Source organism: Toxorhynchites rutilus, chromosome 1, assembly GCF_029784135.1.
Source record: "Toxorhynchites rutilus septentrionalis strain SRP chromosome 1, ASM2978413v1, whole genome shotgun sequence".
NCBI lineage: Eukaryota > Metazoa > Arthropoda > Insecta > Diptera > Culicidae > Toxorhynchites > Toxorhynchites rutilus.
The window spans coordinates 96,894,264-96,921,555 of NC_073744.1; the positions used below are offsets into that span (position 1 = coordinate 96,894,264).

Here is a 27,292-nt window from a genome sequence, read left to right on the forward strand (position 1 = left end):
TACATAAAAGCAATCTCGAATCGGTCCCACTTTTTTGCTTGAAGTTACTATCCCCTGATAAGAGTGTACATTTTGACGTTTGATTTGAAAATTTCTCTCTAGAAAAGGTGCCAGGTGGAGTTTTGAGCTGAAATAGATGTTTTGTATAAGTTCATTAATAGTTTTCTAGAATGGTTGATATTTCGGAATCAAAAAACTTCAAAGAAGCTTCTGCCGAATGTGACGATATTGTAGATCCATGGATTGTTTCAAGTACATCGGATAATGGAGTTAATTATGAGAAATTAATTGGTAATTACATTTATGAGTTGATATTCTTATATTTTCAAGCTGAACAATGTGCTTCATAGGTTTTGATGAGTACACTAGCAAGTATGTTTTTGCACGTATTTCGCGTATGTTTAAATGGTAGATTATAACATAGTCAATTTATTCAACAGAACGTTTCGGTTGCTCGCACATCGATGATGAACTGATAGAGCGCTTAGAGAAAGTTGCTGGAAGGCCAGTCCATGCTCTTATTAGAAGAAAAATTTTCTTTTCACATCGTGATTTGCACACGCTGCTGAAAGCGGTCGAATCCGGCAAGAAGTTTTACTTGTATACAGGTCGAGGACCTTCATCTGACTCTATGCACCTGGGACACCTTATACCATTTATAGTTACCAAGTAAGTAAAAATATCTGTCAGGAATCCTTTTTTATTTGAATTTTTCATTTATGTTCAAACTATTCTCTGATTCCTGATTTTTTGTTTACAAGAAAATAATCTTTAATTGAAAATAATAATTCGTCATTTTGCCATAGTTGTGTATTCTAAGAAATGTTACGAGACAAACTATTTTACCTTTTTAAAACATTGGTTTTTCAAATAATTTTTAGCATTTATAGCCATGATGTTTTCCTCCGTGACCGAAGATAAAATCGCCTCGGAAAATAACTGCAACAAAAACAATCGCACAGAAAACGTGTAATGTCACAAATAGGCTACAAATATTGAGACGCGGAAACAAACCTCATTGGTATAAATGCCTAACAATGTTATTGCTATTATAAATGAGGGGATTAAAATGACATAATCGATTTCTCTTTTTCGGTTATAACCAAGGTTGCCACATTCAATCCTGTAAATTTTTCTGAAAAAAATCTGTATATCTGTATTTTTAACAAAACAAATCTGTATCGAAAAATTAAGCGGAAAAAATGAAAACGGTTTATTTTTATTTTTGTTGTTAAAGTCGTATCGATACAATTGAATTGCATCATGTTTATACATAGTTTGGTCGAACTTTGCCTTCAAATTCTCCGTCAGTTTTATGCTTGACCCTTCTCCTTAGAGATGGGCAAATCAGCTCATCATGGTGAGCGGCTCAGAGCCGTTCAGCTCATACAAGTGAGCTGATCATTTGGAACAGCTCTTCAGCTCAGTTGAATTTTGCAGTTGTCCACACAATTGCATATGAAACGTAATCACCATGGGACATTGCATAGTGTGCATTTTTTTAATAGACGGAAAGCAAAAACTAAACGAATTTAATTCGTAATTGTACAAAAACTAAAACTGATATGAATTCTAATAATATAAAAGACGGGTGGGTAATGTCGGGGACATAACCGGTGTGACGTACAAAGGGGACAGCTTTTGTTAAATATATATTTTAAATATATTGTTTTATTTTCTTCTCCTACGTGAATACCTACCTATCTACTTGAAAAATGGATTAGTTTACTGTTTACTCTTTATGAATATGTTGATGGTTCTCAAAAGAACCTTTGGTGTTGTGTTTTTGTTATCACTCGATATTCCCATCTTGTTCGGTTAAACCTTCCTGTTTAGCTATTGCGTTTGCCACTCGCCACAGCTTTCACAGTTGGAAAATTTCTTCCCATCCAGCTTGTGACATATTGTTCAGTAAATTACATTTAATGCGACTTTGCCACTCACTGAAACTAGTTGTTGCCTTGCCGAACCGAAGCTGCTCTGTTCTTGATGCGTGTTTTCTGATTGTCGTGAGCAGCTTTGCAAGCCAACTCGAGCACTCCGACGGCCGAAACTCTATAATCGCTGTTAGGTATACTGGTGCTCCGGCACCAATCCGTTCGGCTTAGTTACCCTTGCGGAGCAATCAGTGAATGCGGCCAACAGGGAACTGGAGATCTGCACGGTTCGAGTGAGACTTTGCCTTTCCCTTAACTTGTCCTCCTTTGTTACGTCCACGATGCCGATGCCGTACAACCACACGGGTTTACGGTTTGAAAGAAAATAAGATATTTTTTTGGGGTCCGCGTGTTTTATACTCTAGCGCAATTTAAGAATTGGTGAAAATTAATAAGCTCAGAACAACTGCCAAATTCACATACTCAACATATCCTGGCAAACAAATTATGAAAAAATCAATTTGTGTTTTATTATTATTTTGGATAATGTTTTAGAAAGCATTGAACTGTATTTCCTAAACTCTTTTTTGGAAGGTTTAATGGCCCTGAAAAGCGCCTTGTTTTATGGAATGGTTCCAATTTAGAAAACTTAGTACTCGTGGTTTTGAAAAAAACCATTTCGAACGCCCTCGATGCCGCCTTGTTCTGGATTTGCCACCAAAGCAGTTTGTATAAAGAACAAACTTTTTTCTTCTGCTACCTGATGCCGTTCTGCGATTGCGTTTGCCACTCGCCACTCGCTGCAACTGCCTGTTGTCTTGATGTCCACCGAACCGAATGTGTTCTGTTCCGAATGCGGGTTTTCTTATCGTCGCGAGCAGCTTTGCCAGCTAACTCGATCACTTCGGCGGCCGAAACTATATAACGCCGGCTAGGTGGACTGGTGCACTGGTACTAACGCGCTCGGCCTAGCTACCCTTGCGGGGAACTCCAGATCAACACGGTTCGAGCGGGATTTTGCCTTTCCCTTCACTTTTCCTCCTTTACCATGTCCAGACATGGCTGCTTGGGTTGGTTTGTTGATGTGTTGTGATGCGAACCGATGTGGTGTACGGTTTGAATGAGAATGATCGTTACGGAAGGAAGGAAGGTATTGTATTATAGAGACTTTAAACTTTTGCAGTTCATTCGTCTCTAGCCTTGAGAAAGGCCCTTTGAAAACTCTACTCTACTCTACCCCAGCGCTACCACCTCCGCCCTCTTGCCTTGAGAAAGGCACTCGATCCCTCGCCGTCCAGCTCGTCTAGCAACGATGTTGTCCAGTCGGTGTCCACACAAAGAATGATCGTTACGGCAGCGGAGCGGGGATTTTTAAGCTGACTGGCTGGCTCGAGAATTACGCATGTGTGAGACTGCGACAAATGTTTCGTTCATTTTTTCTTTTTCCTTTCCAATCGTGCTTCATTCTATTTCGCTGCTGCTCTGGTTGCCCGTTTTGGTCGGTACGATATGAGGAGCACAAAATGGACCAATCAAAAATGGGCACATAGTGCATTTTGACAATGCTTGATATTTGACAATTATTCAATTATTTATCTCAAGAAAAATGAAATGTTATTCGTTATGATAGATGCGTAGATATATTTCCTATCAATTGATGCAAAAACCTTTGCGATCTATTGAGAAATGCTCGAGTTATAAGCGTTCCAAATCTTGCATTTTTTCCTACTTTTTCAGTGCCTAGATTTCCATTTCACCCCCTATATCTTCCGGTTAGACGTAGTCCTACGTCAATATACAACAAATACTGAATGCTGAAATCCAACATAAAAGATGCTTAGGATATGTTGAACTTAAACAACAGAAAAACCAGCAGTAGCCAAATAGAATGCCTCCAGGAATATTGGCCGAGACAACGTTTTTTGAAAAAAAAAACCATCGAGATTTTTTTTTTGCATCCGAGGATATAACAGGAAGTGGGTTATATCTATGGTATAACCGCAAGGGTGACGTAGGACTATCGTTGATTTAGAGATCATTTGTATGAAGTTGAACCTGAATTCATTCTGAATGAATATTTGGAGAACTTCGAAAACGAGAGCGCTACGTTGGAGGCACAAGGTTTTATGCATCCAATATTGGATACGGAAATATCCTACTGATGGTGAAGAATAATCTTCAGAAGCTATCCTGTTGATTGCGATTGATTGAAAAATCACAAAACCAAATGTATTTGGTCACAGTGTTACATGGATAGAAAACATTCAATTAAACTCTTTCACATGAATATATTTTGAAAATTCCCAAAGGAACTGGCAGATTATTTTCAGTAACGATTAGATATTTCCACATTTTCCTCGATACTGGAAGCCCACCAGTGGTTAATGCCAACTCGATAACCACCTGTTAATAGCACTTGATTGAAACATATTTGGTCACAGTGTTACATGGATAGAAAACATTCAATTAAACTCTTTCACATGAATATATTTTGAAAATTCCCAGAGGAACTGGCAGATTATTTTCAGTAACGATTAGTTATTTCCACATTTTCCTCGATACTGGAAGCCCACCAGTGGTTAATGCCAACTCGATAACCACCTGTTAATAGCACTTGATTGAAACATATTTGGTCACAGTGTTACATGGATAGAAAACATTCAATTAAATTCTTTCACATGAATATATTTTGAAAATTCCCAAAGGAACTGGCAGATTATTTTCAGTAACGATTAGATCTTTCCGGAACTTTCTCGATGCTGAATGGCATCCTAACGGAAAGAGTTCTGCGCGTGTATGTTTCGATCCCTCGCCGTCCAGCTCGTCCAGCAACGATGTTGTCCAGTCGGTGTCCACACAAAGAATGATCGTTACTGCAGCGGAGCGGGGATTTTGAAGCTGGCTGGCTGGCTCGAGAATTACGCATGTGTGATACTGCGACCAATGTTTCGTTCATTTTTTTTCTTTTTCCTTTCCAATCGAGCTTCATTCTATTTCGCTGCTGCTCTGGTTGCCCGTTTTGGTCGGTACGATTTGAGGAGCACAAAATGGACCAAGCAAAAATGGGCACATAGGGCATTTGGACAATGCTTGATATTTAACAATTATTCAATTATTTATCTCAAGAAAAATGAAATGTTATTCGTTATGATAGATGCGTAGATATATTTCCTATCAATTGATGCAAAAACCTTCGCGATCTATTGAGAAATGCTCGAGTTATAAGCGTTCCAAATCTTGCATTTTTTCCTACTTGTTCAGTGCCTAGATTTCCATTTCACCCCCTATATCTTCCGGTTAGACGTAGTCCTACGTCAAAAATAAATCCACTAATAGGTGCAACGAGAAATAATTATTCGCGATCACAAAGGTAACAAAAGGACCAGTATCAATCATCAACATTTATGCCGGGTGGTTTTCTGAATTGTTTTGATTCAGCACGCGGAAATAAATGTATGTGTTTCCACAGTAATGTTTAAATAACAATATATTAAATTTATTTACAAACATATAATAATGTGTATTATTTTGTTTGGTCATATAAGAAAAATTTAATGAAGTAACGAACGATTGAATATCTTCAAAACAAAAACCTTTTTTCCTATCTGGCATCTCTGCTAAAGCTAAAGTACGAAGGGATACACGAAAACAAACTGACGTCATGCCATGAAGCGCGGGAGACGAAAAATCCTTTCGCGTCTCGCAATTCACACTCTCTGCAGCTTTTGCGCTCCACAGCTATGCACCTCAACAGCTCATCAGCTCAGCAGCTCAACAGCTCAACAGCTCAACAGCTCATCAGCTCAACCGCTCAACAGCTCAACAGCTCATCAGCTCAGCAGCTCATCAGCTCAATAGCTCATCAGCTCAACAGCTCATCAGCTCAGCAGCTCATCAGCTCATCAGCTCCAGCTCCGTAATGAGCTGATGAGCTGCGTTTTTATGATTGCGAGCCGATCCGAATCCGCTCACTATGATGAAGCGATTCGAATGAACAGCTCATGAGCGGATGGCACATCTCTACTTCTCCTTGATCCCATACATAGTTCTTCACTTTCAAAATAGAGTCTAGACCTGCGGGTGCCATCCGATTTCCGGACATTGTTTTGTTGTCATCGTAAAGCGAAAATATTCCCTCGACACACGCTGATGAATGTCATCAAAAAGTGTCTCACAAACGACCTTAGTAATGGATACAAGAATTTCTCATTAGGCCTTTTGACATCCTAAAGCTGGGACCAAATTATGTCACTTAATTTTCGCCCCTTAAGATTTGTCTTGAGTAGCCTGAATTCGTTATCCAAGCTTTGTCTATTACCTGCTCCGACGAATTGAGGAAATTGGCGAAAAATAGGTATTTTTTATGAAAATTTAAATAATTTCCTCCATTTCATCCTTTAACTGGAATTTTGTAGGTGTTATAGTTTTCGAGTTTTTTTTTTGCAAAAAAATCAAGAAAACGTTTTGGGTCCTTTTAAAAAATAGTCTAATTCTTTTTTGAATATATCAAGTATGCAAAGTTCATTCGCTATCCAACTCTTGACGAGTAAAGTTCAGTGTCGGTATTGTGCGTTGCCACTTTTGCTATTGTGCTATTGGTACGAGTGAATCGTGTACGAGTGAAGGTCATTGCTGTCCGCTTTCGACCTGACCTTTTGTGAAGTGGAACGAAGGAACAAAGGAAGCAGCGCTCTTGCAGCGAGCCGGATTGCGGCTGTTGAACTGATTCGGCATAACGGGATCGCCATCGCGTGACTGTCGCAAACGGGATTCATCATCACGTGGCTGCGTAAGCTATTCTTGCGCTATTGTGTTGTCTCCGTAGCGCGTAGCCTCTGTCTCTCCCTGATTAGGGCAGTAGAGCGCATTATTGGAACAACTTATATATTAAGGTACACATATTTATTATTAATATTATTATTCAATTCATTTGTTCATTGTTTGATATTATTATCATAATTTTTTTTTTGCTATTTTTTTTTTAAGATTATTGTTAAAATCAATAATAATTTAGAAATAAGACAGAAATTTTTGTAAAATGGAGAATAGTGGAGGATCTCCAGAGATGGAGATCTCCGATAATGAATCTCATACAAGATCTGGGAAAAAACATAAACGAGTCCCTCATAAGGAAGATAATTCTTCTGGGGACGAATCCGCTCATCCTACCAAGCCCCCCTCTAAGAAAATTGCAAGCCTCCCTTCTCAACCCACTGTTACTTCCACTCCCCCTCTCCCATCATCGATTTCGCTTCCCCCTTCTGATGCTTCCGATCCAACCCAATCCTCGTCCTCGTCCTCATCCTCATCCTCGTCCTCGTCCTCGTCCTCGTCTTCCCCCTCTGTTGTCTCCGCTCCACGTGTCAGAGTTTATCCAGAAGATGCACCTGGAACTGGCCCTTGGGTTTTTTTCCTCCGGCCAAAACCGAAAGGAAAAAACCTTAACGTGATTCAGATCATGAAAGATCTGGCCAGATACACTTCTGTATCTGAAATTCGCAGGGTTAGACCGAACAAATTGCGAGTTGTCGTGAATGAACGGAAACACGCAAACGAGATTGTTGCTCATCAACATTTCACTCTCGAATATCGAACATTTATACCCTCCCACAACGTAGAAATTGAGGGGGTGATAACTGAAACGGGTCTGACGAGCGAACAAATAAAAGCAGAAGGAAAAGGCAAGTTCAAGAAGCTCCCCTCAATGGAAGTGAAAATCTTGGACTGTCGCCAACTCGGGAAACTTTCCCATGATGGGGATCAAACTAAATTTACGCCGTCCGACTCGTTTCGAGTCACCTTTGCTGGTGCCGCCCTCCCTGACTACGTTATGGTGGACAAATTGAGACTACCTGTGCGACTCTTCGTGCCAAAGCCCATGACTTGCAACAAATGCAAGTCAGTTGGTCACACTTCGGATTATTGTGCCAACAAGGAGCGCTGTGCCACTTGCGGAGAGCAACATGAGGGGAAATTCTGCAGTGCGACTGAGCATAAATGTCCATATTGCGGGGGATCCCCACACGAGCTCTCAGTTTGTGAAAATTACAAGAGTCGCTGGGAGAAACAGAAGCGCTCTTTGAAGGAACGCTCGAAACGCACTTTTGCGGATATTTTAAAGGGAGCTTCTCCACTGGCCCAACAACAACAACCAATCAACACACAAAATGTCTTCGCCACGTTGCCCGTTGACGAAACAGAAGCGGACACAGCTAACGGGGGCACACCGTTCATTTTCCAAGGGAATCCCCGGCGCAAAAATGTGACCACTCCCAAAGTTCAAGGACAAGCCCCTCCGGTGATACCCCCTGTTAGCATGCCTAAAAAATCGAGTGCAGCGGACAAGCAAAATCAGGTTCCTCCTGGTTTCCGTGGGAATAATTCACCTTCGAATGGCCCAGCACTCGAGGGGACATCAAAAACCCCAACTATCCCTGTTATTCCGTCCAGTTCAACTTCCCAATCGGGATTTATAAAGTTGTCTGACCTTTTGGACCAAATCTTCAAGTGTTTTAATGTTTCCGACTCCATCAGAACCCTTGTCATCTCAATGCTTCCAGTATTAAATACAATTTTGCAACAATTGATGCAAACATGGCCCCTCCTTGCAATGATTATCTCTCTTGATGTCTAATTCAAATAGAGAGGTCGGAGATATCACTGTTTTACAGTGGAATTGTCGTAGTCTTATCCCTAAATTGGATACATTCAAAATTTTAATTCATAACTACAATTGTGATGTTTTTGCTCTGTCCGAAACTTGGCTTTCTTCGCGAGATGATATCTCTTTCCACGATTTTAATATTATACGCTTGGACCGTGATGATAGATACGGAGGGGTGCTTTTGGGGATCAATAAGTGCCACTCATTTTTTAGAATTGACCTTCCACCTATTGGAGGGATCGAAGCTGTTGCTTGTCATGCAAACATCAGAGGCAAAGACCTCTGTATTGTCAGCTTGTATTGGCCTCCGAGAGCTGCGGTTAGCCGCAAACAACTTGATGACATGTGCTCACTCCTTCCTGAGCCACGATTGATCTTGGGAGACTTCAACTCTCACGGAACTGCCTGGGGGGAACAGTACGACGACAATCGTTCATTGTTGATATATGACCTTTGTAACAGCTTTAATATGACCGTTTTGAACACTGGGGAAACAACACGTGTACCTAAACCTCCTGCTAACCCAAGTGCTCTTGACCTCTCGCTTTGCTCGAATTCACTATCGTTAGATTGCAAGTGGAATGTAATCCAGAACCCCAACGGTAGTGATCACTTGCCAATCAAAATTTCCATCACCATTGGGTCGAATTCTTCTGAATCTATAAACATGGCATATGACCTCACAAGACACATTGACTGGAAAAAATATGCGGACGCGATTGCTCTAGCCATCAATTCCAGAGATGGTTTACCTCCATTGGAGGAGTATAACTTCCTTTCTCGTTTGATCTATGACAGCGCGGTTCGCGCTCAAACGAAACCCATCCCAGGTTTTACCATTTCCCGAAGGCCTCCCAATCTATGGTGGGATAGCCAATGATCCAAGCTTTATGTAGAAAAATCGAATGCATTTAAAGCTTTTCGGAAACGTGGAACCCCTGAAAATTTTCAAACGTATTTAGCCCTTGAAGATCAATTTAAAAACTTAATCAAAGGGAAAAAACGTGCTTATTGGCGAAATTTCGTGGGAGGTTTGTCACGAGAAACGTCAATGAAAAAATTATGGAAACATAAGAAATCGCTCTTCAACGAATGAAAGCGAAGAATATTCACATCGATGGATTTTTAATTTTGCACGGAAGGTTTGTCCTGATTCCGCTCCTGTGCAAAACATTGTTCGAGATATACCACAAGGTAGGTGCGATCTTGATTCCGAGTTTTCGATGGTAGAATTCTCTCTTGCTCTGCTCTCATGTAACAATTCTGCTCCGGGATCGGATAGAATTAAGTTCAACTTGCTGAAAAACCTCCCTGATGTGGCGAAACATCGCTTGTTGAATTTATTCAATCGGTTTCTGGAGAATAATATTGTTCCAGATGATTGGAGACAAGTACGAGTTATAGCTATTCAAAAACCCGGAAAACCCGCGTCCGAATTCAATTCGTACCGTCCAATAGCAATGCTGTCTTGTATACGGAAATTGTTGGAGAAAATGATCTTGTTTCGCCTTGATCGATGGGTTGAAACGAATGGCCTACTCTCAGATACACAATATGGGTTCCGCAGGGGCAAGGGGACGAATGATTGTCTTGCGTTGCTTTCTTCAGAAATTCAAATGCCGAAAAAAAAAAACAAATGGCTTCAGTATTCTTGGACATAAAGGGGACCTTCGATTCTGTTTCAATAGAGGTTTTGTCGGACAAATTACACTCTCGGGGTCTGCCGCCTCTATTGAATAATATGTTATATAACTTGCTTTGTGAGAAACATTTGAACTTTTCTCACGGAGATTCGGCAGTAAGTCGGGTCTCTTACATGGGCCTCCCCCAGGGCTCATGTTTAAGCCCCCTTTTGTACAACTTCTATGTAAGCGACATCGACAATTGCCTTACACAAAATTGCAGCCTAAGACAACTTGCAGATGATGGAGTGGTGTCTGTCGTAGGACCAAACGAATCCGACCTGCAAGGACCCTTACAAGATAGTTTGAACAATTTTTCAACCTGGGCCATTGGGCTAGGGATCGAATTCTCCACGGAGAAAACAGAGATGGTGGTTTTTTCTAGGAAGCAAAGCTTCAACTTTTGGGTAAACCGATCACTCATGCTATGTCATTCAAGTATCTTGGGGTCTGGTTCGACTCTAAATGTACTTGGGGGGCCCATATTAGGTATCTGAGTAAAAAATGCCAACAAAGAATAAACTTTCTCCGTACAATTACCGGCACCTGGTGGGGAGCCCACCCACAAGATCTTATAATGTTGTATCGAACAACTATTCTCTCAGTGATGGAGTATGGCAGTTTCTGTTTTCAATCAGCTGCCAAAACACACCTCATTAAACTCGAGCGAATTCAGTATCTTTGTCTCCGTATCGCGTTGGGATGTATGCCCTCAACGCATACCATGAGTCTCGAGGTTTTGGCAGGCCTACTCCCACTAAAAGATCGCTTCAATTTATTATCTCTTCGGTTCTTCATCCGGTGTAAGGTCATGAACCCATTGGTGATCGGAAATTTTGAGCAGCTGATCGAGCTAAATTTTCACTCCGGATTCATGAGTTCATATCATGAATTCATCTCCATGCAGGTTGATCCTTCTTCGTATATTCCCAACCGTGTTTGTTTCCCTGACTACATCAATTCCTCTGTGCATTTTGATCTGTCCATGAAGCAAGATATCCATGGGTATTCAGATTACCAACGATCGAGGATCGCTCCAACGATCTTCGATGAAAAGTATGGGGGTATCAATTGTGATAATATGTACTTTACTGATGGGTCCACTATAAACGAGTCCACAGGATTCGGAGTGTTCAAGGAATTTTTTAGCACCTCACACAGTCTTCAGAACCCTTGCTCAGTGTATATTGCTGAATTGGCAGCAATTCATTGGGCGCTGGACAGCGTCGCCTCACGACCTGTTGAACACTATTACATTGTAACGGATAGTCTTAGCTCTGTCGAAGCTATCCGTTCAGTGAGGCCGGAAAAGCACTCGCCGTACTTCCTTGAGAGAATACGAGAAATTTTGAGTGCTTTATCCAGACGCTGTTATGTCATTACCTTTATCTGGGTCCCTTCACATTGCTCCATTCCGGGTAATGAGAGAGCTGACTCATTAGCAAAGGTAGGTGCAATTGAAGGCGATATTTATCAGCGTCAAATCGCCTTCAATGAATTTTATTCTTTAGTCCGCAAAAATACCATCGCTAACTGGCAACGCAAGTGGAATGAAGACGAATTGGGCCGGTGGTTTCACTCGATTATCCCTAAGGTTAGCCTCAAACCGTGGTTCAAAAGTCTGGACTTGAGTCGGGACTTTATTCGCACCTTCTCCCGACTCATGTCCAATCACTGTTCGTTAGATGCACTACTCTTCCGTTTCAATCTTGCCAGCAGCAATCTCTGCGTTTGTGGCCAAGGTTATCACGATATCGAGCACATTGTTTGGTCGTGCGAGGTGTATCTGATCGCCAGATCGAATTTAAAAAACTCCCTTCGGGCCCGAGGAAGACAGCCCAATGTGCCGGTGAGAGATGTGTTGGCTCGGTTAGACCTTGATTACATGTCCCATATATATGTTTTCCTTAAATCTATAGATCTTCGTGTGTGATTGCCCCTACATCCTTATACCCTCCTTTCCTTCCTTTGCGGGTAATTCGACCCCTTGCTATAAATAGTAGAATAAGTTGAAATGTAAATACACTATAGATATACGAATAGATTTATAAATTGAGTGTTCATCAACATTGTTACAATTTCCTTATATCCCATCCTTCTCCTAAAAATATATCACCCTCCTAAACTCGAGTACACCGCGAGTAATCGGTTTTCCACCTTACTAACCATAGATGTAAGAAAATTGTTTATATATATAGTTTTAAAATTATATTTAAGAATTCGGCTCCTTTAAACTTAAGTAACTGAGCCTGTAAAAATAAACGAATTAAATAAAAAAAAAAGTATGCAAAGTTGCTTGAAAGACCCATGTGTTTACACCCACAACGTTTCGCTGCTATCTGAGATGGTGCTGCCAACGGTCAGTCGAGTTGGCATGAAATTCGTCCTTGACGAAATTTTGAGGGTTTATCAAGATCACAGTTTTGATAACCGGGTCACTAAAATCATATCGCTTTGAAATCTATTTCACGAGTTCAACATAGAAGACACGACAAATCGAATTGAAGGTCAGCTTAACAGTTGCATCCAATTGAATTAAAAAAAAATCTGTAAATTCTGTATCTTTGCCAAAAATCTGTTATACAGTTATACAGATTCTGTATCTTAAATTTGGCGAAAAATCTGTAAAATTACTTGAATTAACTGTATATGTGGCAACCCTGGTCATAACTTAGCTGCAAACACATTGTATTGTGGATAAAACACATTGTATTGTGGACCTCATCTATCGAATTCTTTTTTTTTCCAATTCATTTATTTGTAAGGCTCAATCGCATGAGCTTTGCGGAGCCACTAATTCATGATTTGTTTTTACAGAATTTCAACTTAAATCTATGTTTAGTAGGTTTCGACCGATTACTCGCGGTTTACTCGAGGTTAGAGGGGCAACAATTTTTGTGGGATGGATCAGGTTAGGGATATGGATATGAGGTATCGTTGTCTCAACCGAGAGTTTCCGCACGCACTGTAGCATTGTGCATAAAGACCAGGGATAGCATCTGGTGTTCGACTATCTGTCGAGGGTGGGCGACGGTGAGATGAGGGGACAAGACAAACAAACTAATAACGAAAAAGAAAAAAAACACACAAAAGCATTAAATTCTTATGCTAGTCCGTTTCACAAACATATAGATCAACTGCTTATAGCAGATGTCGCGAGTTCCCAACACGTCTCTAACAGGAACATAGGGTTGTCTTCTTTGGGCCCTAAGGGCATTCAAAAGGTACTCTCTGGCTGCGTAATTATCCGTACATTGCCAAACTGCGTGATCGATGTCATCGTAACCGTTTCCACACCGACAGACGTTGCTTTGAACAAGATTTATTCTGTGGAGATGCACATCTAGCGAGTAGTGGTTGGACATAAGTCTACTCATTACACGAATGAAGTCACGACTTACGTCCAGACCTTTGAACCACGCTCTCGAAGAAACATTTGGAATAATTGAATATAACCACCGCCCAAGACTTCCAGTGTTCCAATCAGTTTGCCAACTCAAGAGGGAACTCTGGCGCAGTAATTGGAAAAATTCATCGTATGAAATCTGTCTATCAAACAATTCGCCTTCCTGGGCACCCACCTTTGCGAGAGTGTCCGCTTTCTCATTGCCAGGAATTGAGCAATGAGAGGGGACCCATACAAAGGTTAACTTATAAGATCTTTCGATCAGTGCACTCATCTGCTGCCTCACTTTTGTGAGGAAATAAGATGGGTGCCTACTAGTTTTCATCGACTGGAGAGCCTCAAGCGAACTGAGACTATCCGAGAAAATGAAGTAATGGTCTGCAGGCTTGTTGGAGATCATCCCCAATGCGAAGTCGATTGCTGCCAGCTCAGCAACATAAACGGAACAAGGTTCCTGCAGTTTACGGAAGGCGCTCGAATTTTCATTGAAAACACCGAAGCCAGTGGATCCATTGAGGCGAGACCCATCAGTGAAGTATCTTTTCATGCAATTGACTTTTTGGTACTTTCGGTTAAAAATACGGGGAATGAAAGTTGGTCGAAGCTGATCTGAAATCCCAAGTATTGCTTGTTTCATCGACAGATCGTATTCAATTGAGGAACTGCTGATGGTGAAGTGAGCACGATCTGGAGTAAACGATGGAAGACAAATATCTGACGAAATATAGTGGTAATAAATTCTCATAAACCGAGATTGTATATTTAGATGAAGAAGAATTTTTTCAAAGTTTTCAATCACAAGTGTGTTCGTGACTCCGCATTTCACCAGTATTCTGAGAGAAAGTTCCCAGAATCGGTTCTGTAGAGGAGTTACTCCTGCCAGAACCTCGAGACTCATGTTATGCGTTGAGTGCATACAGCCAAGGGCTATACGCAGACAATGATATTGAATTCGTTCCAATTTTAGAAGGTGACTTTTAGGTGCTGAGAGAAAGCAGAAAGAGCCATACTCCAGAATAGTTGTTTTATAAAGCGTTATGAGATCTCCCGGATGAGCTCCCCACCACGTGCCGCAAATCGAACGGAGAAAGTTGACCCTCTTTTGACATTTTTGCTTCAAATACGTAATGTGGGTATTCCAAGTGCATTTTGAATCAAACCAGACACCAAGGTACTTGAAGGTCAATGATTGGGTAATGCTTCTGCCCAAAAGCTTGAGTTGCAATTTGGCTGGGAACCGCTTTCGAGTAAACACTACCAGTTCTGTTTTCTGCGGCGAGAATTCGATCCCTAAGTTCCTTGCCCAGGAAGACAAGTTACCTAGGGAATTTTGCAATGGTCTTTGCAAGTTTTCGGCATGGGGACCTCTGACGGAAACCACACCATCATCTGCAAGTTGTCTTAGCGTGCATTGTTCTGCCAAACAACTGTCAATATCTTTCACATAAAAATTATAAAGAAGGGGGCTGAGACATGAGCCTTGGGGTAGACCCATATAACTATTTCTGGAAGTTGTCAGTTGTCCAAGGGTAAAGTTCATTCGCTTTTCTGACAACAAATTGTACAAGAAGTTATTCAAAATTCCAGGAAGTCCACATCTGTCCAGATTGTCTGACAGAATTTCTATGGAAACCGAATCAAAAGCTCCCTTAATATCCAAGAATACTGAAGCCAGTTGCTCCTTGTGCGCAAAGGCCAGTTGAATATCCGTAGAAAGCAACGCTAGACAATCGTTTGTTCCTTTGCTCTTACGAAACCCAAATTGTGTACTTGATAGCAAATTATTCGTCTCGATCCATTGATCGAGTCTTCGAAGGATCATTTTTTCCAACAATTTTCTAATGCACGAGAGCATAGCAATCGGACGGTATGAGTTATGGTCAGACGCTTGTTTGCCAGGTTTTTGAATTGCTATTACTTTGACCTGTCTACATTCGGGTGGCACAATATTGTTTTCTAGTAGGGTATTGAATAAGTCGCGATATCGGGAAGATTTTTTAGAAGAACGAATTTAATCATATCGCTTCCGGGTGAAGAGTTGTTCGATGAAAGAAGAGCCATAGAAAATTCCAGCATTGAGAATGGTCTGTCCAGAGGTCCACCGCTTAGAGACGTTTCTCGAAGAATATGTTGGGCTGGAACTGAGTCTGGACAGACCTTTTTAGCGAAATCGAATATCCATCGGTTGGAGTATTCCTCACTCTCGTTAGTAGATAAGCGGTTACGCATGTTGCGAGCTACCCTCCACAAGGTACGTACTGAGGTTTCACGAGAAAGACCTTCAATGAAATTGCGGCAGTAACCGCGTTTTTTTGCTTTAATTAATTGTTTCAGCTGTATTTCAAGCTTTGAATATTCCTCGAAGTGTGTGGATGTTCCATGTCTACGAAAAGCTTTGAAAGCATCAGATTTTTTCAAATACAATTTTGTGCATTCGTCGTCCCAGCCAGGAGTGGCTGGTTTTCTTTTAAACGGAGCACTTGGAACTTTTCTTTTTTGTGCTTCCAATGAGCTTTTATACATCAAATCTACAAAAAATCGATATTCTTCCAATGGTGGAAGTATATCTATTGATTCGACACCAATTGTTACCGCCGTTGCAAATTTTTGCCAGTCGATGTTCCTTGTTAGATCAAATGGAACTCGAGATGGTTCAGTGGATTGCGGGCTACACTTGATTGATATATTGATTGGCAAGTGATCGCTACCATGGGGATCATTGATGACCTTCCACTGACAATCTAATGATAGCGAGCTTGAGCAAAAAGATAGGTCGAGTCGACTTTCTCGAGCCGGAGGTTTTGGAATTCGTGTCGCTTCACCAGTGTTCAAGATAGTCAAATTGAAATCGTCACATAAATCGTAAAAAATAGCCGCTCTAGCGTCATCATAAGGATCACCCCACCCAGTACCATGAGAGTTCATATCACCCAGAATTAGAACTGGGGATGAGAGAATCGAGATTAGATTCCAAAGATGACTACGGCTAATGTTAGTATTTGGAGGAACGTATACTGAAGCTATGCAAAGTTCTTTATTCTTTGCCGTTATTTGACACGCGACAATTTCGACGTCTGATAGCGCTGGGAGAGGAATTTTATAGAAAGAGTAGCACTTTTTGATCCCCAAAAGTACTCCTCCATAAGAATCATTTCTATCCAGGCGAATAATGTTAAAATCGTGGAAGTTGAGTTCTGTATCAGAAGAAAGCCATGTTTCAGAAAGGGCGAATATATCACAGTCATAATTTTGAAGTAAAAATTTGAACGAGTCTAGTTTAGGCACTAGACTACGACAGTTCCATTGTAGCACATTGATCATATCTCCTACTACGTTAGGTGAATTATCCATCGAAAGATGCAAGGAGGGGCCATGAAACAGTCAATTGTTTAAGATAAGACTTCAGAGATGGAAGCAAGGCAGAAATAAGGCTTCTAAGGGGGTCTTGAATATTGAGGGTGTTTAATATAAAGTCCACAATGTCCGAAAAAGCTATCAATCCTCGATTGGACGCGAATTTTCTATGAGAAGATCGAGGGGCAGCGTTTTTGTTTCTCTCTCTTCTGGGTAACGGCGTATAATCCTTACTGCAACCAGGAATTGGCTGAGAAGGAGTCTTCGGATTAGTTTTTTTACCATTATCCTTGGAATTAGACAATCTTCTGAGGATCATTTTAGCTTTCTTACGGTGCATCATTGGTGAAGAGAGTTTTCTTTTTTGAGAATCATCCTTTGTCGAAAATTCTGGTGCAGCCGTAGTGTGATCCTCATCAGAATCAGAGTCCAATTCTTGAGTTGACAAAACCGAAAATTGGTTTTCATCATGAGCGGCTGATGCGGCCTTGAGCATTTCAGCATAAGTCCGCTTGGAGCGTCCTGTGATAGAACGCTTCACTTTATCGGAGTGCTGTTTGTACCTTGGGCACTCCTGTAGTGCGTGAGGATTCTCGCCACAGTGGATACATTTTTCCACTGTTTGTGTACAAGAATCCTCACTGTGTTTTTCACCACATTTACCGCAGCGGAACTTGTTGCCGCAATGGCTGGAAGAATGTCCCAAATTTTTACAGATGCTGCAATTATAGACCCGCGGTACAAACAAGCGCACCGGAAAAAAAACACTATCTACTTTCACATAGTTCGGGAGAACACAACCAGTGAAAGTCACCCGAAACGAGTGTGAAGGCTTATAGACTTTTTGGTTGTCTTCCAAAGATGCTGCATGTAGTTGCCTAACATCCAGAATCTTCACAAGCTCACCAATTAGGGAGTTTTTAAAACAACCCGATGCTTTTTTCAATTCTTCAACACTCAGACTCGCATCGGAGACTACGCCTTCTATCTCCACATCTCGAGAAGGGATGTAAATGTGGTACTTCCTGTTGAAAATCTCGTGGTCAACAATCTTGTTCGCCACATCAAAAGTCGGTGCTTCTACACGCAGTTTGTCCGGTCTCTCTTTACGTATCAAGACATCCGGATACTTACGCAGCAAATCTCTTGAAATGTCAAGAGTTCTCAACGATTTCTCCTTGGGCCGAAAGAAAACAACCCATGGTGCTTTTGAGGACTGTTGGTAATAGCGCGTCCGCGCAACAATAGCATCAGCAGACGCCATAACGGTTGCGCAAACGGTGCGCAACCGTCTATGAAAAACAAAAAAAAACTTTCTCACACACACGCACACACACACACGCGCGCGCAAAAACTCAACTTAAAACTAACTTAGACTTAAAATTAACGTAAACTAAAAAAATATTTTAAAACTAAAATTACTTTCCAAAAAAAAAAATTCTTCAAAAAAAAATATTAATTTTAAGTGTCCGAACAACCTTGAACACCCCTATTCAGAGAGCGATACAAAGCCGCGCGCTACAAGGTAAACACTATAGCGCGACGGCAAAATCTATTGTTGTACTTATCTGTTTTGTTGACGGCGTTCAGTGGAACGAATGAACAGGCCACCGATCCGGGCTTGCCAGAGAGGCGCTTCCTGTTGCTTTTGGTGCACTTCACTTGCGACGAAAGCAGAAAAAAAACAACTAAAAACCACTTTAGAAAAAGGAAAAAAAAACAGCTTCGATTTATTGCTAACAGAGCACGAACAATAGACGTCCGGCTCTTACAATTGATCGATGAGGAATGATCTATCGAATTCTATAGCAAACTCAAATTGGAATGTATTTGCAGTTGAGTTATTAACTAAAGGAAAAGCTGATAAAGAGAAATCGATCATATCACTTACACCCCTTTCTTCTAAGTTTCTCAAATTTTTTTTTTCGTTTTTCTTTTTCGAAATTTGTTCTACGCCGACCCGCCGTAGGAATAGTGATCCCCTATTTTTGAAATTAATCGTTCATCGATTAATCGAATACTTTTCAGCAATTTGTTATTCGATACGATTAATCGCCCCAAATAATCGAAAGTAATAGTTAGTTAGTAATTATTTGTTAGACTAATATTTCTCATTTGCTAAGAAGCCATCTGGAATAAAAAAAGTGATCATTCCGCCTGTAATACAATTCTCGCGTAACTTTTGAAAAGGTCCTATGTATCATTCACATCAACTCGAGAAAAAAGGAGTTGAAGATCGTAATATTGTTCCGCGAATTGTTTCAAAAGAAATCAATCTTTATCACTACTTTTACCACTAGCAGTCAATAATAACTCTGAAAAATCAATCGTAACTGTTGTCATGTGATTTTAGTTTGAAATTGAAGCCTTCGAGCGAAAAATGTTACATTGGGCGTTTTGACTGACCGACAAATAACGTTGCACGATGAGAATTTGAAAATAACTACTGAACAACGATCCAAATACTTGCACTTCGTGCTAAAAGCAGATCATTATTGTTATAACTCGTTGAATTGAACGATATCTACACCCGAAAATAACAAAAACTCAAAATGACCGAAGTGCGATTTCGTGTTGTATTGGTTGTTTTGTTACTTCGGACGTATCGAGCGTCAGAGGAAAGTGATGTCCGAAGTAACAGTCGAGTGCTTAAAATTCGAATCTGTACATTGGTCATTTTTTGAATCGGCGATAAAAAGGTCTTCTTCTTCTTCAATGGCACTAACGTTCCTAGAGGAACTTCGCCGTCTCAACGTAGTATTACTTGCGTCATTTTTATTAGTACTTAGTTGAGATTTCTATGCCAAATAACACGCCTTGAATGCATTCTGAGTGGCAAGCTCTAGAATACGCGTGATCACAGTGCAAGTCGGAGGAAATTTCTTTGACGAAAAATTCCCCCGACCAGAACGGGAATCGAACCCGAACACCCGGCATGTTAGTTATGACGCTAACCACTCGGCCAAGGGAGCACCGGCGATAAAAAGGTGAAAAGGATAGATACTTGAACGATTGTTTTCTCAATGCATTAATTGATTGATAACTAATAGCGAATTCGTTTTTGTTCAGTTTCAACCCCAGTGCCGCACTAACTGCTGTCAAAACGTTTTTTTATTCACTCAGTTTCGCACTCAGTGTCGCACTAGTTCGCCCCGAAAACTGTTAGTTTCGCACTGAGATGTTTCACGGGTTGGCACTCGGGTTCACCAATACAACTATACTGAACTGTCAAGTTCCGAATATTATTTTGGAAAATCTAAAAATAAAGACTATGAAAAGGGAAAACCTGCTGCTTTTGCTTTTGTATTATTGGAAGCGTAATCCAATTCGGATTCTGATTTTGAAGAGTATATTCGAGTAGACGGCATTAAGCTACGTGTGCTTTCATTGGGAGGTGAAAATAATGATGGATATTCAGGTGGAATAAATTTCAAAATCAAAATTATGAATGAAAATTTACTTTAACGTATCGAATATTTATTTTATGTGATTAAATAAGAGGATTTTTCCGATATCGCAGAAACATATTGAACGAAAACTGTGTCTAATGATGATTTTATATTATAATAGTAATTATTTGTGGAACAAACAGGAAATGCATCGACAAATGGTTAAGTGAGTGTCAGAACTACATGTGTTAGGTAATCGAACAATATGAAGTACAAATTTTCATTCAAACTTTTATATGTTTACACTGCACTTGGCCCTTCTGATCTGATGGAGAACAATTTACCTCCCAAGCACTAATATCACCACCAGACGTCGACACTGTACATTTGCCGTCGTAAATATAAACAAATCAGACTATATAACGTACACCAACAAACCAACGCATTCGTGAAACTGAAAACGTTTTTTTATTACAGAGTCAGTTTGGCACTGACTCAGTTTTAAAAACGAATTCGTTATAATAGTGTGCATCCATTAACTCGATTTGTTTACATTTGTTACTTAGGACCTTTTCAAAAGTTACGCGAGAATTATTATCTATTACGCACCCTCGTAACCAAGGAAAGTGAAGTGGAAGGTAAAACGTAATGTCAGAATTGCCGTTCGGACGTATCCCGTAAGTTTGAACTTATTTACATAGATGGTATCCAAACAACACTAAACATTGACTACAGTTTCGCCGGCACGGTTGATTGTCGTTATGAACCAGCACAAAAAACAAAGCTGCAAATTATGCGCCAGTGGCGGTACCACGATCAAAGCTTAATCACATTAGCCGAGCCAGCTGGCGGAAGCATATGCATAAAGGTTACTAGGTTACTATTTTCAACGACAACTGTTTATTTATTATACTGCTTCAAATACCTTCGACGAAATCAAATGTAACCATACCAACGTAAGTAATAATATAAACAAATCCAAACTTTTCGTCTTGCCATTTCTCATACGTCTTTTCTAAATAGTGTAAATTACGAGCCACCTGTTAACTCCACCATCTTGCTCGTAACCTCGTAAAGGAAGCTCAATTCGCGTTGACGGTATTCAGTTCGTTTACGAGTTAAGGGAAGCGTCAAAGATAATGATTTATTTTCAGGATAAAGTGCGATTCACATACAACATCCACGTCACGTTCACGTTCCGTCCCGTCACGTTGCGTCAATTATTCTTCCAAGAAGTCTTCAGAATTCAACTCGGTGCTGATGTGCAACAAGATTTTTGTACCCAGTTGAGTTCCCACTCCTTGTGCACACATGCGCTCTGGCAAATGAGCACGCTCCGAAACACAGATGAAATGTTTGGTTGTCAGCGCCGTTCTTACGCAGAGATTTGCGCCCAGTGTTAAGCTGAGTTTTACGCTGAAAATTGCGCCGTATTTTTATACTGCGCGCTTGAAACTGGATTGCTCTCTCTGTTGAGATATTTTTCTTCACACAAGCGTATACGGTTCAAATGGGGGCGCGCTGTTGTTTTTATGCTTTGCTTAGAACGAACGAAGACAAAGCGGGCACTAGAATTTGATGTGTATGTGTGTGTATAGAATGAGACGCGCATCACACAAGTGAAAAGAAATGTTTAGTATCTGAGTTTTGCGCCGGGTACATTTTGCGCTGTCGTGCTTATGAATTTTGTGCTATTCGCACCAAGAAGAATACGAGTTTTCTTTGAGCGCGCGCTGATGAAAATTGAACTCAACCGCAGCTTTAATTTTCTGAAGACTGCTTCCAAGCAGTTCTTATGCAAACATTCCTATACATGTGAATGTATGTGAATGCTTCATTAGGTATTGCATGGAAGAAAAATTGAAAAACGTGACATGACGGAACGTGAACGTGACGTGGATGTTGTATGTGAATCGCGCTTGAAGTGCGCTACACGTACAGCGTCATCGTCACTGTCCCGTCAACTATTCTCTTGGACTTATTTTGCCGACGTCAAAGTTGCCGGTGATTGTGTATGTGAATGCTCCCATACGATTCCCATGAGAGAATATTTGACAAATCACTCCTTCACGCTGACTTTACGGTGACAGGACGGTGTATGTGTAGCCCACTTAAAACAGCAGCGGCCGTACGTTTTTTTTGAAGGTTTTTTTTTTGATTCGTTCGATTAATAATCGGTTTCTGTAGGAAGTATTCGATTAATCGATTAATCGAACGATTATCGGGGATCACTACGTAGGAAGCGGCCGTCTCAACGTGGTTTTACTTTCGTTATTTTTATAACTGCTTTCAGTTAAGCATTCCTATGCTATATAACACGCCTTGAATTTATTCTGAGTGGCAAGCTCTAGAATACGCGTGAACCACAGCGCAAGCCGGGAAAAGGTTTCTTTGATGAAAAATCCACCGATCAGCACGGGAATCGTAGTCAAACCTTCAGCCTGACAATGTATAACGCTAATCGCTCGGCCACGGGTGAAAACAATATTGATCTATCTAAATAGAAAAGATGGTTGTTATCCAGATTTGTTTCGCGCATTATTCACCTTGTATTATTAGATGTGTATTATATTATTGAATTAGGTTAACCATATGTTTTATTTACAATTATCGTAATTCCAAAAAATCTATATGCTTGCAGGTGGCTACAGGAAACGTTTGATGTACCATTGGTTATTCAGTTGACGGATGACGAGAAAACACTATGGAAGAATCTAACCGTGGAACAGTCCATGAAAATGGCTCGCGAGAATGCTAAAGATATCATCGCGATGGGATTTGATATTGATAAAACATTTATATTCTCCAATCTTGATTTCATGGGCCGCTGTTCTGCTTTTTACCAGAATATAATACGTATTCAAAAGTGTGTAACATTCAATCAAGTTAAAGGTATTTTCGGCTTCGGTGATTCAGATATAATCGGAAAAATTGGTTTCCCAGCTGCCCAAGCTGCACCTGCTTTTTCTACTACGTTTCCGTTCATATTCGGAAAGGACAAGCTTCCTGTCTTGATTCCTTGCGCCATCGATCAGGATCCATACTTCCGTATGACACGCGATGTGTCACCAAGGCTAGGTTTTCCTAAACCAGCACTCATTCATTCCAGCTTTTTTCCAGCCTTACAGGGAGCTAAAACAAAAATGTCTGCCAGTGATGCTAACTCGGCTATATTCCTGACGGATACACCAAAACAGATTAAAACTAAAATTAATAAGCATGCATTTTCCGGAGGAAAGCAGACATTGGAAGAACATCGTGAATTTGGTGGCAACACTGATGTGGACGTTAGTTTCCAACTACTCCGTTTCTTTTTGTATGATGACGATGAACTCGAACGCATTAGAGTAGCATACACCAAGGGTGAACTGCTTAGTGGAGAAATTAAAAAGATTGCAATAGATACGTTGCAGCCCATTGTTTCCGACCACCAAGCCAAAAGAAAAGAAGTGACAGATGAAATCCTAGAAAAATTCATGACACCGAGAAAACTTAATTATGATCTCATCATTAAAATAAGCAAATGACGATAGCGGATTGAATTTCGTTCCTTGGCTCCTGGTTCCGCCGTATCTCTCGTTTTTATTTATTTCAATGTTTGTTTAAATTTTTGTTACTTCCTGTCCCTTTCCATGGCGCTGACAAATGCAACAATGAAATGAATAAAACACAATGCTAAATACGAGTTTCATTTCAATGCTCTGAAAATCCTTCCACTATAATATATTACACTGGATATTTTTTTACGCAATTTTTTTTTACAAAATTACTTGATTTTTCTTGCTCAATCTGCCTATCGTCGCATCGTTGGGAAGAGAAAATCTGATAGTAAAGGAAATTGGGGTTTTCGAAAAAAAAATTTTGATGCCAAATGTCTTAAAAATGCATAAAACGTCGAGATCTAGTGTCATCTCGAAAGTTTTTTTTTGTCAAAAATCGGCATTCTGGGTCTTAGTTTTTTTTCGGAGTACGAAACGAAAAGTATGGTTTTCAAACGTTAAAATTTGAGTTTTTTTGAAAAACGAAAAATCACCGAAAATCGAGGTTTTCAAAAACTCACATGAGGGTTGTGTACGAGACACGACCGCATAGTTGACGTAGGATTCCGTTAGGCTGTCTGTTGATTTTGGATATGTTTGAAGAATTTCATCGTTAAACTCTTTGATAATGTTTTGGTGGCCATTTGGTTTGGTTGTTAGATATTGTTTGTTAACTCCACCAGTGTTTACCGCGTGATGATGATAGAAAGATGGTAAACAGTCGTTGGATGGTGCGTATCAGATAAAAGATACTGAAGTGGTGATGAAAACCACCCTCTGTGACCCTAGACGAGATGCCTCCTATGTAATGTATGGATGAAATAAAGAAAAACAAAACTCACCAATGCACAATGGTCCAGGAGATGCATTTCAGTGGAAATTAGCATTTAGAGCTCGACAGCACTTTGACCAAAGGGATTTTTGCATTCATTTTAACATTTCAAATTCTACATCAAAACTGTTTTCGTTTACCTTTTAGAGCTCATCAATTCCAACATTTTGCGATGCAAAACTTGTCAATATCTTAATCCTACTTAAAGTTATTGATGTCTTTTACCCAAAAACTCATGATTTTAATTTTAATTTACTCAAACACAAAAAAAACATAGTGTTGAAAATCACACATCATGTTTGCCCCATAAAAAATGATAAACAATTGAAGAGAGCGTATTTTTTGGGAAGAAATATCAATAACTTTGAGTAAAGTTGAGATATTGACAAGTTCTGTATCCCTAAATGTTTGTATTAGTAAGCTTTAAAAGAAGACAGTTTGTATGTAGAACTTGAAATCTAAAAGTTAGAACAAAAAACAGTTTTTTCATGCTGACCCTAAAAAATCGAAAAGCGCTATATCGGTTATTTCAAGAGATAGAAAAAAACTTTGTTCTACAAAGATGTTTCAAATAATTGGAACTGCAACATTGTCGAACTATGTTTACCTCTATCTATAAAGATAAGAAAGTTAGATTTTTTATTTCATCGACAATTTTGGTCGATGAAATTTTTTTTTGTCTAGAGAATAACTTCCGAGCTCTAAATGTTAATTTCCACTTAAATACATCTCCTGGACCATTGTGCACTGTAATATAAGATAATTACCAACACCGTACACAATTATCAATTTTTCTCATCAGTAAAAGCATGTTACTTTAATATAGAGAAAACATATTTCAAATGAGGAAGGTAATTTTCTTTTACAACTTTTACTTTTTGAGTGTTTATTCAACTCAATGTGAATTTTAATTGGACTAACTGAACCTAATACTATATGTAGAGCATATGGGAAATCACTTTTTGTAATATTTCTCCACTTTTCCAAATTTTCTCGCCGTATAAACTTTACTTGGAAGAAAATAAACACAACAAAACAGACAGCTTAAACCAAACGACCCGTTCTCGAGCGGGAACACGATCTGGTTTTTATTTGTGAAAATAGAAATAAATTGTTTCATAGATCAAGTCATTTTAAACACAACTGCTACCATATACAATTTTACACTTACACTTGTGCTAAATTTTTCACAACACACTATCGGTCATGGATATAAAATTTTACGAAACAACCAACATTAAAGTTCCAAATTTAAATTTTATTTGCTAGAATTAATCGTGTCACTCACCTTACTTGCAATATAAAAATGCCCCCGACTTACATATATTTGCAATGCCGATTTCCCCTGGGCACCTTGGTTTTGATGTCCCTGTTAGGGAACACATCTCGGTAGAAACAAAAGTTTCCCCTACTTTCATGTATTCGCAATGTTGATTTCCCCCAGGCAGCTTGGTTTTGATGTCTCTGTTAGGAACTCGCCGCATGTGTCGTCAATTTCGACCAATTAGATGTGGGTATTTCCGTTAGGATGAGGGTTGAGATTTTTCAATTGTTCGATAGTTAGTTTCATGACATATATTATTTTCTTCAATATAAAAAATTGTTATGGAGTGCCGAAATCGATTGACGCGAAAAATTCATCAATCCATCATAAAATGACTGAGCAATAAGCGTTTGAAATTGGACAATTTTCACGAAGTGCTCGATTTTCGATTTTCAATTTGTACCCCAATATGTTCCCGAAAGACGTAATCCTACGTCAAAAGACGGGTGGGTAATGTCGGGGACATAACCGGAGTGACGCAGGACTATACACTTAGAAAAATCCTCGGTCGAAAACTACCAAATACATTTGGTAATGCAAAATTAGTAGAATGTACAAATTTTTTGTACATATTGTCAACAAACCCGCATCCCTACCAGAGATTAGTATATTTTACTCGATAACATTAGTAAGCTTGGATATTGTCATATCTGAAAACTGCCGAGAAAAGTGCGTATTAACCATTTTCATTGTTCCCATAAGGCAATACGGAGGTATAATAAGGATATAATTCTGATACGTGCATTTTCGGCGAGAAAATGTAGCCGATATTGGGCTTCCGAATCATGGTTCTGCTTGACATATGTGTTTATTAGTACGGTCGAAAATGACTATAGATTGGTAGTATTTACACTGAGAGAAATAATTAGTAAATATAACGAATTTTTTGGTAAATACTACCAATCTATAGTCATTTTCGACCGTACTAATAAACACATATGTCAAGCAGAACCATGATTCGGAAGCCCAATATCGGCTACATTTTCTCGCCGAAAATGCACGTATCAGAATTATATCCTTATTATACCTCCGTATTGCCTTATGGGAACAATGAAAATGGTTAATACGCGCTTTTCTCACCAGTTTTCAGATATGACAATATCCAGGCTTACTAATGTTATCGAGTAAAATATACTAATCTCTGGTAGGGATGCGGGTTTGTTGACAATATGTACAAAAAATTTGTGCATTCTACTAATTTTGCATTACCAAATGTATTTAGTAG

The 27,292-nt window shown here is 39.8% G+C and overlaps 2 protein-coding genes across 5 annotated transcripts; both read left to right on the forward strand.

Annotated features, from left to right (window-relative positions):
• Positions 1-24,052, forward strand: LOC129771869 (tryptophan--tRNA ligase, cytoplasmic). 2 transcript variants are annotated; one of them, XM_055775989.1, is made up of 4 exons: positions 1-107; positions 162-291; positions 441-669; positions 23,014-24,052. In XM_055775989.1, exons 2-4 carry the CDS (start codon positions 171-173, stop codon positions 23,897-23,899), a joined length of 1,236 nt encoding a protein of 411 aa, XP_055631964.1. In that variant the 5' UTR covers positions 1-107; positions 162-170; the 3' UTR covers positions 23,900-24,052. The 2 variants fall into 2 exon arrangements, with proteins under 2 accessions (XP_055631964.1, XP_055631970.1); XM_055775995.1 differs by lacking the exon at positions 1-107 and adding an exon at positions 351-372 and having other exon boundaries at positions 164-291.
• LOC129771858 (uncharacterized) lies at positions 8,739-23,007 on the forward strand. Of its 3 annotated transcripts, none has more exons than XM_055775956.1 (2): positions 8,739-21,328; positions 21,396-23,007. In XM_055775956.1, the coding sequence occupies exon 1, from the start codon at positions 10,651-10,653 to the stop codon at positions 12,154-12,156; it is 1,506 nt and encodes a 501-aa protein (XP_055631931.1). In that variant the 5' UTR covers positions 8,739-10,650; the 3' UTR covers positions 12,157-21,328; positions 21,396-23,007. The 3 variants fall into 3 exon arrangements, with proteins under 3 accessions (XP_055631931.1, XP_055631942.1, XP_055631952.1); XM_055775967.1 differs by having other exon boundaries at positions 8,739-21,049; positions 21,108-23,007; XM_055775977.1 differs by having other exon boundaries at positions 8,739-21,010; positions 21,074-23,007.
• Positions 24,053-27,292: the final 3,240 nt, after the last annotated feature.

Coding starts and splice junctions, on each gene's coding strand:
- LOC129771869 (XM_055775989.1), top strand. CDS start 171: ATGGTTGATATTTCGGAATCAAAAAACTTCAAAGAAGCTTCTGCCGAA. Junction 292..440: donor TAATTATGAGAAATTAATTG/GTAATTACATTT, acceptor TTTATTCAACAG/AACGTTTCGGTTGCTCGCAC. Junction 670..23,013: donor ATACCATTTATAGTTACCAA/GTAAGTAAAAAT, acceptor ATATGCTTGCAG/GTGGCTACAGGAAACGTTTG.
- LOC129771858 (XM_055775956.1), top strand. CDS start 10,651: ATGTCATTCAAGTATCTTGGGGTCTGGTTCGACTCTAAATGTACTTGG.